The sequence below is a fragment of the Lemur catta genome, chromosome 1, assembly GCF_020740605.2.
Source record: "Lemur catta isolate mLemCat1 chromosome 1, mLemCat1.pri, whole genome shotgun sequence".
Classification (NCBI taxonomy): Eukaryota; Metazoa; Chordata; class Mammalia; order Primates; family Lemuridae; genus Lemur; species Lemur catta.
Genome location: NC_059128.1, coordinates 201554095 through 201566303, shown reverse-complemented (window position 1 = coordinate 201566303; position 12209 = coordinate 201554095). Strand labels below are relative to the sequence as shown.

Genomic DNA, 12209 nt, shown 5'->3' with positions numbered 1-12209 from the left:
TGCTTACAATAAACTTGCGTTATTTAAGTAGTCCCTGCTCAAAGCCATCAAAAGTATACATTAAACAACTTTTAATAACCTATTTTGAATGTGATGCATATACCTTCTGTGCAGGTGATGAATATACATCCACCTACATAGTAGATACATGAAAAATATAAACCAGTAACTTAGAAAAGTGAGTGAGTTTTCCAAATAGTAATGAGTTAAACATAGGAAGAAGTGATCAAGACAATCTTACTAGATGATTGATTAATATACACACACACACACACACACACTTACCCATATACTAACATAGTCTTCATAACTTGATGCTAACTTTGACTATATTGACAAATGTCATCAAGGGTAACTAAATTTCTGACTTGTTTTCTTTATTTGGTCAATACGATGTCAAGTACTTGGCTTGAGTGAACTTACTATGTGAGTTTTATTATTGCGAAACTAGGTTCTTAAACTGGGATATGTAGTCAGCACAACTCTGAATGATTTTGTATGAACCAACACATTACTCAAATATTTTCTTCTTCATAATATTACATAAAAATAACACATTTGTAACCTCTAATTCGAGCAAGTGAGAGTCAGTGAATGCAATCATAAAGCATGATTTTTCTTCCCCATTTACATTCATTCGTTGGGGCTAGGTTTTTTTTTTTTTTTCCTGTTCCTGGATAAAAACTCCAGTAATTCTTCCTGCTGGGTCAATACTCCAGAATTGGACACAAAAGCATTATTTAGGAACCTCTCTCCTCTTTCTCACTAAATAGAAGACTTCTCAGAAAAGGATAACAGTTGGTCTGCAAATCTATCAGCACTAAGCTGAGAGAACAGGTTTCAGATGAGAGGAAACCAGCAGAAAAAAATCTGGCAATATTTAAAAAAAAAAAAAAAAAAACAAGCTAGTTCGACACCCCCAAAGGATCACAATAGAACCATAGCAATGGACTCCAACCAAACAGATATTGTTGAAATGTCAGAAATTAAACTGAGAATAGGGATGGCAAACAAGACAAATGTCACTGAAGAGAAAGCTGAAAACCAACACAAGGAAGTCAAAAAGAGTTCTCAGAACATGAATGAAAAAAATGAAATTCTCACTAAAGAGACAGACAACTTAAGAAACAATGTAACAGAACTTAAAGAGTCATTTAGGGAATTAAAAAGTACAGCAGAAAACTTCAACAAAGGACTAAACCTAGCAGAAGAAACAATCTCTAAGCTTGAAGTCAAGGCTTTCAAACTAATCCAGTCAGTCAAAGATGCAGGAAAAAAAAAAAAAAACCAGAAAAAGAAAGAAGAATAAACAACACTAATAAAAATATGGGACTATATAAAGCAAGCCAATATACAAATTATAGGTATCCCTGAAGGAGAAGAAGAAAAAGGAAAAAGCATGGAAAACCTATTCAAGGGAATTATTGAGGAAATTTCCCTGATACTGCCAGAGATTCAGATAACCAGATACAAGATGGTCATCGAACACTGGGAAGACTCATAGCAAATAGGACATATCCAAGAAACATACTCACCAATCTGAATGAAGCAGAAACTTCTACAAGCTGTGAGATGAAAGCAACCACTAACCTATAAAGGAAAACCCATCAGGCTAATAGCAGACTTCTCAGTGGAGACCTTATAAGCCAGAAGGGATTGGGGCCCAATTCTTAACCTTCTTAAACAGAACAACTGTCAGCCAAGAAGTTTTTATCCTGCAAAACTAGGTTTCATAAATGATGGACAAATAAAGACTTTTCCAGACAAGCAAACACAAAGGGGATTTGTCACTATTAAACATACCCTACAGGAAATGCTCAAAAAGAGCATTATACATGTAACAGCACAATAGATACCCACCAGTGTAAAAACACTCAAAAGTTATAGCCCACAGTACTTATAATACAATAACACAAGAGGGGGAAAACCCAATAAGATATCATCCAACATGATAAACAGAACAGTATCCCACATATCAAAACTAACACTCAATGTGAATGGTCTGAATGCCTCACTTGAAAGACATAGACTAGCTGAATGGATGAAAAAAAAAAAACAAAACCTATGCATTTGCTGACTCTAAGAAACACAACTAAACCACAAGAACTTATACAGACTCAAGATTAAAAGATGGAAAAATATATTCCACATAAATGGAAACCAAAAGAGAACAGGTATAGCCATTCTCATATCAGATAAAATAGACTTTAAATCAATAATGGAAAAAAAACACACAAAAGTGGTAATTATATAATGGTAAAGAGAGCAATTCAACATCAAGATATAACAATCCTAAATATTAATATATACTCACCTAACACAGGGGCTCCTAGTTTCATAAAACAAATTCTTCTAGATCTAAGCAAAGAAATAAATAGTAGCATCTTAATTGCTGGGGACTTCAATATACCAATAACAGAACTGGACAGATCATTGAAGCAGAAAATAAACACTGGATTTAAATGGGACTCTAGAACACATGGACCTAACAGACATTTACAGAAAATTCTACCCAACAATTACTAAATCATTGAAGCAGAAAATAAACACTGGATTTAAATGGGACTCTAGAACAAATGGACCTAACAGACATTTACAGAAAATTCTACCCAACAATTACTAAATATATATTTTTATCATCAGCACATGGGGCATATTCCAAGATTGATTATATCTTAGACCACACAACAAGTGTCCATAAATTAAAAAAAAATCCAAATTATAATACCATGTATCTTCTCAGATCGCCATGGAATAAAAGTCAAAATCAATTCCAAGAGAAGGTTTCAAATCTACACAAACTCATGGAAATTAAACAAACTACTACTTAATGATTGTTGGGTCAACAATTAAATTAGGATGGAGATCAAAAGATTTGAACTGAATGACAAAGTGGACATTTTCAAAACCTATGCAATAAAGTAAGGGCAGTCCTAAGTGGAAAGTTCATAGTCTTAAATGTCTACATCAAAACAAAAACATAAAGTTCACAAATTAAAAATCTAATGTCACAACTCAAGGAACTAAAAAAAGAAGAACAAACCAAACCCAAGGCCAGCAGAAGAAAAGAAATAACAAAGTTCAGAGTACAACTAAACAAAATAGAAACAAACAAATGGACAAAAATACAAATGATCAATGAAACAAAAAATTGGTCCTATGAAAAGAAAAAAACTGATGGACCACTAGACAGATTAACCAGAAATAGAAAAGAAAGGACTCATATAACCTCAATCAGAAATGAAAAAAGGGAGATTACAATGGAGACCACATAAATACAAAGTGTTAGTACTATAAAAACTTCTACACAAACAAACTAGAAAACCTGCAGGAAATAGATAAATTTCTAGAAACACACAACTTCCCAAGCCTGAATCAGGAAGAAATAGAAAACCTGAACAGACCAATAATGAGCAGCAAGATTGAAACAGTGACAAAAAATTTCCCAACATAAAAAAACTCTGGACCAGACAGGGATTCACAGCTGAATTCTATCAGAGCTGCAAAGAAGAACTGGTACCTAGCCTATAATAATTATTCTATAACATCGAAAATGAGGGAATCCCCCTTAACTCACTCTATGAAGCCAGTATCACCCTGATTCCAAAGCCAGGAAAGGACACAACAACAACAACAAAACATTACAGACCAATATCCCTTATGAATATAGATGCAAAAATCATCAACAAAATACTAACAAAGCAAATTCAAAAGTATATCAAAAAGATAATCTGCCATGATCAAGTGGATTTCATCCCAGGGATACAAGCATAATTCAGCATATGCAAATCAATAAAGGCTATTCACCACACAAACAGAAGGAAAAACAAAGAACATATTATCATCCCAATAGATGGAGAAAAAGCATTCTAAAAAATCCAGCACATGTTCATGATAAAAACCCTCAACAAACTAGGTAAAGAAGGAACATAGCTTAAAATTATAAATGACATATAGGGCAAACCCACCGCAAACATCACACTGAATGGGGAAAAGTTTAAAGCATCCCCCCTACGAACTGGAACAAGACAAGGGTGCCCACTGTCACCATTTCTATTCAACATGATACTGGAAGTCCTAGCCAGAGCAATCAAGCAAGAGAAAGAAATAAAGGGCATCCATATCAGGAAAGAGGACATCAGACTATCCTTGTTTGCTGATGATATGATCCAGTACCTAGAAAACTTTAAAGACTTTACTAAAAGACTCCTGGAATTGATAAATATATTCAGCAAAGCCTCAGGTTACAAAATCAATATACACAAATCAGTAACATTTCTGCATACTAATTATAGTCAAGCAGAACATAAAATCAAGAACTCAATACTATTCACAACAGCTACAAAGAAAATAAAATACCTAGAAATATCTCTACCAGGGAGGTGAAACATCTCTACAAGGTAGACTACAAAACATTGATGAAAGAAATTGCAGATGACACTAACAGAAAAACATCCCTAGCTCACGGAGTGGTAGAATCAACATCATTCAAATGTCCATACTGTCTAAAATGATTTATAAATTCAGTGCAATCCCCATCAAAATACTGCCTTATTTCACAGATCTGGAAAACACAATCCTAAGTTTCATTTGGAACCAAAAAAGAGCCCATATAGCCAAAGCAATCTTAAGCAAAAATAACAAATCTGGAGGCATCACATTACTGACTTCAAATTATACTACAAGATCACAGTAACCAAACCAGTATGGTACTGGCATAAAGGAAGGGACATAAACCAATGAAACAGAATAGAGAACCCAGAAATAAAACCATGTACCTACAACCAACTGACCTTAGAGCAGACAACATACAATAGGGAAAAGAAGTCCTATTCAATAAATGGTATTGGGAAAATTAAATGGCAACATGCAGAAGAATGAAAAAGGATGCCTATCTCTCATAATATACAAAAATTAATTCAAGATGGATAAAAGACTTAAATGTAAGGCATGAAACCTTAAAAATTCTAGAAGAAAACATAGAAAAAACTCTTCTAGACATTGGCCTAGGCAAAGAATTTATGATTAAGACTGCAAAGGCAAACACAACAAGAAAATGAATAAATAGAACTTAATTAAATAAAAAAAAAACCCTTCTGCACAGCAAAGGAAATAATCAACAGGGTGAATAGATAATCTATTGAATGGGAGAAAATATTTGCAAACTATACATCCAACAAAGAACTAATATCCAGAAACTACAAAGAAATCAAACTAATCAGTAAGAAAATGCAAATAACCCCATTAAAAAGAGGCAAAGACTTTTGAAAGTTTTTTAACAGAAGACAGACAAATGGCCAAGAAACATATGAAAAATGCTCAACATCACTAATTATCAGGGAAATGCAAATTAAAACTACAATAACATGCCACCTTACCTCTATCCAAATGGCCATTATTAAAAAGTCAAAAACACAATAGATGCTGGCATGGATGCAGGCAGAAGGAATGCTTATATACTATTGGTGGGACTGAAAATTACTACAACCTCTATGGAAAGCATTATGGAGATTCCTCAGAGAACTAAATGTCAACCTACCATTCACTCTAGTGAATATCACTACTGGATATTACTCACAAGAAATGAAGTCATTTTACAAAAATGACACCTATACTTGGTTGTTTATCATAGCACAATTCACAATTACAAAGATGTGTAATCAACCTAAGCGCTCATCAACTCATGAATGGATAAAGAAAATGTGATACACATAACATGGAGTACTACTCAGCCATAAAAAGGAATGGAATGATATTATTTGCAGCAACATACACTAGGATGGATGAAATTAGAGACCATTATCCTAAGTAAAGTATCTCAGGAATGGAAAACCAAACACTGTATGTTCTCACTAATAAGTGGGAGCTAAACAATGGGTACACATGGGCACAAAGCACTCTAAAGAACACTGGAAATCAGGAAGTGGGAAGATTGGGGGAGGGGTGGGATAAAACTCACCTATTGTATTCTGGTGACAGGAATACCAGGAGCCCCAATTTAAGCATTATATAAGGTATCCATGTAACAAAAACACTTGTACCCACTTAATTAATATTTTGAAATAAAAATAAATAAATAAATAAAATCAGAAGCTAGTATATCCTCTGAGTAATTAAAAAATAACTTAAAATATTATAATTATAGTATATGTAATATAAATAAATATTATGTTCATAATATTTTTATATAATCATAATATGAAAAATCTAAATGGTAAAATGATTTTCAAAATATTTAATGTAACTGATAATTTAAATATCTGTTTCTCAATTATTAATGCATTCATTCCTTCTATCCAAAAATACTTATTCAACATCTGCTAGATGATGGGAGTCTAACGGTGAACAAACAAGTTTGGTCCATTCCCTCATGGAATCTGCAGTCTAATATATTATTAAAAATACATTTTCTATATTGCACAACTATTAGTATATTTGACAAGAATGGATATAGCCTTAAAGTATGGGCAGGAATGGAGAACCAATAAAGAAGAAAGAGAGCAAAAGATGAACAAAATAGTGGGCCAGTAAGATTGTTCATAAATTTAAGAAAAATAACAGTAGGAATCTTTGATGTACAGAGTTTAGGCTAAACTTACTTAGTACACGCAGGAACTCATAATAAGTCATGTGGTTAGCATGGCTATTGAGATTTCAAAAAGTTGTCTTTGGATGAGGAGCTGTTATCTGGACAAAGTTACTGCAAACATATTCATACCCAATATACTATTTTTTTAAGAAAAAAAGTCTGTCTCAATAAAGAAAACACTATGGCTATGTGATGGAGCACAATTCTGAATCTATGTCCAACCATGGAATACTATCTGAAAGTATAATTGCTGATGGTTATGTTTTAGTAGGTAGCTATGAAATATATTTCATTTTGGTGATTTTGGAGTTTAACAGTGGTATATAAGCCTTACCATCATGCAACTTCCATTCTGGGAGAAATAATGAATACGTTTTTAGTTATATATTTTAAATTTTAGAACCATTTGCCTATTTGCAAAGAAGACATAAGTCAGGTTTTAAAGATGACTACACTGCTGAAAAAAAACAAAAACAGGTGAGGCAAAGAAAGCCAAAGGAATATAAGGAAAGAAAATAAATACATGGCTTAGTACACAAAATGCATGCGTGAAGTTCCTTATGAACTTACAGACACAAATTTGACTCTAAACTTACTAAGAACCAAAGTAAAGAAGGGAGCAGGCTAGGTTATGAGATTCATTGTGTCCATAAATTAAAAACTATACATCAATTACTCAGGAAAAACATAATTATCCTTAATATTAAAAAGAAATTAATGCCATGGATCCTCTTCCAGAAAATGCTTTTGTAAGAGTATGGATGTTCACAATGAAGTTATAGTAAACATAGTTTTATAGGGTTCTTCTATCTTCTTTGCTTTTTAATATCATCCCTGAGTCGGCTAGATCCATTTGTGACAGGCCCCTTGCCCTTTTCCTGCTCCAGCCTATATTGCAGAGACCGAATTCACTCAGGATGAGTTTCCCAGGCTCTGTGTCAGCAGCCTCCTGCTGAGATCAGCCAATGGGACAACTGTTAGGACAAATATGGGCAGGAAAAAGTTGAAAAGCTGGGATATTTCTATCTTCAGTGGTATCTCCAGCTAAGGCTATGTCACCCTCTGCACTTTCGTATGCAGAAAGTATCAGCTCCCACCATGTTACCCCCACTCTCTTTGCCTCCAACCTAGGTTTGGGAATAGCTTCATTTTGTTGTTAAGCTCTGGGCTGCCTCAGTATCCCCTGATCAGCTTCTCAGTTCTTCATCACAGATGGAAGTATCTCCCTATTTTCAGTGCCCTCTGCTGTAAATATTCAGAGAGTTTTCTGTTGTCTTCATTGGATCCTGACTGATACAATCATTCATTATAAGACAATGGTATATTTTTCACCTCAATTAAATATAAACACTTTATATTGGGAAATATCATAGAAAGTGTTATTACCTGCATGGTATATGTCTGGGTATGCCTACACAATATTGAATATAAGACACAAAAGGGTGTAGGAAACACATTACTATCAGTCACCCAGGCATGAGCTTCAGGAAAAGCATTAGAATTCACCAACACCAATACGCCTGATATTTCAGTACATTGAATTAAATGATGCCTATTCAGTGAACACGGTTTCTTGAGAAAATCCCTAGACGTGCACACCTACCAACATTTCATCTGTAATAAATCAGTATAACCTTAAAAAATATCCTGGAGAAGTAGTACATCTACTCCATCTACCTGTAAACAACATATATGGTTCACTTAGTACTGTCCTTTTTCTGCAAATATGGAAGATATATGTGGAAGGTAATATCCAGTTTTCCTCTTCCACTTCCTCACTTTGCTAAACATGTACTCTAATAATATGACAAACATTTACAAGTTATCCACCATTATATGACATCAGTGAAGCATTTCCCCAGGAACTCAGCTTAAGGCATGAATAAGAATATTTTCTTATAATTTAGCTTAAAAAATCAACACATTTTGGTTAAAGAGGACACATGCAAAGTCACCTTAAAGAGAGAGATGAGCTTTTGCAACTGTCCAAGGTATAAAACCCAGTATGTTTAAATAGAAAGCACTCATTGGGAAGCTCAGGGATGCAGGAGACCAAACACTATCAGCGCACATCTCAGTAACTGAAGACAGTTACTTCAGGCCATAAAGCAGGTTTATTTTATTCTGACATCATTAAAATTTTCAATCATATGGCTAATGCCCTAGTTTTTATTACATGTAAATCTGGCAATCTTTGCATCTCAATCTGGCCTAACTGGGCTTCCCAAGAGGGAGAAAATACATTGGCTGCAGTCTTTTAGTCTTTATAGTATTTATGATTCTTACTATTAATTAATAAAACTGCATCATAAATTTGTATTGCAGTACCATAAATCTACAAATATGCACCCCATCTTTGAAGTTTCTATTCTTGGTGTGCTGGAAAGTTATGTTTCTCAGCTTGCAAAACTGATTTAAACCATGCCAAAATCACCAGTTCAATATCCCTTATGAGACATCTTTCCTAAGAAATGCATCCAAACAACAGTCATTTCTTCTACACCTACCTGAAAGACTTCTTAATCTCTTCTGCTTGGATTGTCTTGAGAATTTCTTGGTATAACTGAGGATAAACTGTTCCTGAAGATGTTGCATCTGAAGGGCAATTTTTATGTGCATAATAACCTATCACAATTCCAAAAATAAATAAAATAGTGGCTGTGCAAAGTATTTTTAAAAGGTAGCATAAGTTACAGCGGTTGCTCTTTGGTGCAGGTCTTGCATAATGGGTAATGTAGTCAGATTCTTCTTGAAGTCGTTGGAACCTTCCTTTTGGTGAAATTCCTGGTTGAATGGAATCAAGATTGAGGTCTACAGTCTCTGAGTGCCCCAGGTTCTGATTCTCAGCACTGTCGAGCTGAAACTGGTCAAAACCAGGCTCCTCCAGTTCCTTCTCCATGTCCCACTCTAAGTCAAGGGCAGTAGCTTGAAGGTCATCATTGTCTAAGAACTGTGAGTGTCCTGGAGCTCTTTGATCTGCATTGACCTTCTGATAGGCCATCTTCTTACCTGTGAAAATAGAGAAATATATTTTCTTAAAATAAGCAATTAAAAAAAACTCACAAGGTTAAAAAAAAAAACAATATGGGTGCCCATAAAATTTTAGTGATTATAATCAGAGGAAATATATTCTCTCTACAGAATGTTATATTTTATTTAATTATTTAAACCTATGATTTTCTGTAGATATTACTATATATAGGAAAGGAAGACAAAAAATAAAAGTAGAAAGTACTTGGTGAAAAAGCTATGAGAAAACATAAAATTATATACACATACATACATACATACATACACACACACACAATCTCTGAAGCTCAAGAGAATAGCAAAAGTTACAAATAAATAGTTGCACTGGAGAATCATTAATGTATTACAATCAAGGCAAAATTAAACTTACACATTTGCAAACTAACTTTAAAAAATTAAGAGCAAAAGCAATAAAGCTATGATTTGGTAAGTTAAAGAGAAACAATGAAAGACCTTGGGATGATTACATTGCCAAAGCTAGTTTCAAAAATTCAAATTAAGGATAAGAATAGACAGAACAAGTAAATGAAGTACCAAAACTACAGAAACACAAGAATCAAAATATGTTATGTTACACAGTCATAAATTACTAAAATTTTAAGGCTATCAAAGTGAATCAAGATGTTCCACAGTAATCCCAGTGCTTTGAGAGGCTGAAGCAAGAGGATCATTTGAGGTCAGAAGTTCAAGACCAGCCTAGGCAACACAGTGAGACCTTGTTTTAACAAATATATATAAATTAACCAGGTATGGTATTGTATACCTATAGTCCTAGCTGCTCCAGAGGCTGAGACAGGAGGATCTCTTGGGCCCAAGAGTTCAAGGCTGCAGCAAGCTATGATCATGCCACAGTCTGAGTGACAGAGAAAAATTATGTCTCTTAAAAAATAAAATTAAAATTAAAAAAAAAAGATGTTCCAAGGAATTAGTGACAGGAATTGGCCTGGCTCAATGAACTTTAAATAAAAGTCTGAGATGGCATCAATCCAAAGAGGAAAGCCTTTTGCCAGCCTAGGAGAGTTTGGCTTCATAACCTTGCTACAGGAGTGGCAGATGGAGGTTCTTCTCCCCTACACAGTTTTGGATGGCAGTTTGTTGTATCCTGCAGAGTGGTATTAGGATAACTGGGCTAATTAACTGCAAGTGGTCTTAAGTCTGTATTTAGTAACACACTGGTGTATTATGCAGCAGATTAAGAGTATTTATATTTAAATTTTCTGTGTATTAGATTTGTCACCCCAGCTGGACTCTAAGGTCCTTCACTATGTTCTACGATTTTTCTGTATACCACTATGGTGGGTAAAGAACGGAACCCAACTGATAATTGATTAGCTAATTGCCTTAGGGATAGTGGTTGACAAGTGAATTCAGATGAAAAAGATACAAACAAGGACTTTATGAAAGTGAGCAGAATTATGCACAGATTTATGCCTATACATAGGTCTAATCCTGGCTAGCAGAGGCCCATAAAATTATTCTGAATTTTTAAGGTAGTTAAAATATAACTAAATATTAAATTCTGTCACATAAAAATTATAATTCTGACTAAAATTTTCATACATTACCTAATCATATCCTTTAGGATTGATTCTTAACTAGAGTTGACTCAATAAAGATAAGTATCTAATATATATCAGGCAATGGGATAGGCAATAAAGGCAAAGATAAATGGCTCCTTAATCCCCAAGCAGGGAACAATTCAATCAGAAAAATTAATATATAAACAAATAAGGAAATCAAGTATAATACGCAAAGCACCAGGAAAATTCAGAGGTGATTGATTCTAGCAGATAATGTGAGAAATGATTATTCAAGAAAGTGATCTTAACCCAATGGATTAACAAAATGTGGTGTATGTATGCCATGGAATACTACTCAGCCACGAATAAGGATGACTTAATGCCTTTTGCAGCAATATGGATGGAACTGGAAACCATTATCTTAGGTGAAATATCTAAAGTATGGAAAAACAAATACCAAATACACCACTAAATTAGAACTAACCAATGAGCACACATGTGCATAGAGAAAAGTAAAACTCAATGGAAATCATGCATGGGGGAGGGCGGAAGAGGAAATAGGCGAAACCTACCTAATGAGTACGATGAACACTATCTGCATGACGGGAACACTTTTAACCCCGACTTGAGCATTACAAAAGTGGTCCATATAAACCAAAAACATTTGTACCCCCGTAATAGTTTGAAACTAAAAAATAAGTGATCTCTGGGTTACTTCTGTTAAGAGAGAAGGAAAGTGAGAGGAAGGCACCCAGGCAAAGGAAAATTTACAAACAGGAAGAGAGAATAAAAATGGCTCATTTGAAAAACCTAGAGTGGTATGCTATGGCTGAGGATGGAGCACATGGACCAAAGATGCTGAGAAAAAGCTAGGAAAAGGTGACATTGGGCAAAAAAGTTAACTTCCCTGCAACCCAGGGTCTTCATATGTGAAATGGGCATGATAATATTAATATAAACCTCATAGACCTCATAGTGTTGTCATTAAGATTAGTTGAAACAGTGAACCTAAAACATATTGCATAAACATGTATTGGATAGGCTGTATGAGTTAGAAGGGACATTTCTGG

General features: G+C 34.4%; 1 protein-coding gene across 5 annotated transcripts in view; it reads right to left on the bottom strand.

The window, feature by feature from the left end:
- NAALADL2 (N-acetylated alpha-linked acidic dipeptidase like 2) overlaps positions 1-12209 on the bottom strand; it is an 887154-nt gene that overhangs the window by 660678 nt on the left and 214267 nt on the right. For all 5 annotated transcript variants that reach the window (XM_045539692.1, XM_045539695.1, XM_045539696.1 and 2 more), the window contains exon 2: positions 9097-9598. In XM_045539692.1, the coding sequence (XP_045395648.1) occupies positions 9097-9598 (502 nt within the window). The remainder of the gene's footprint in view (positions 1-9096; positions 9599-12209) is intronic.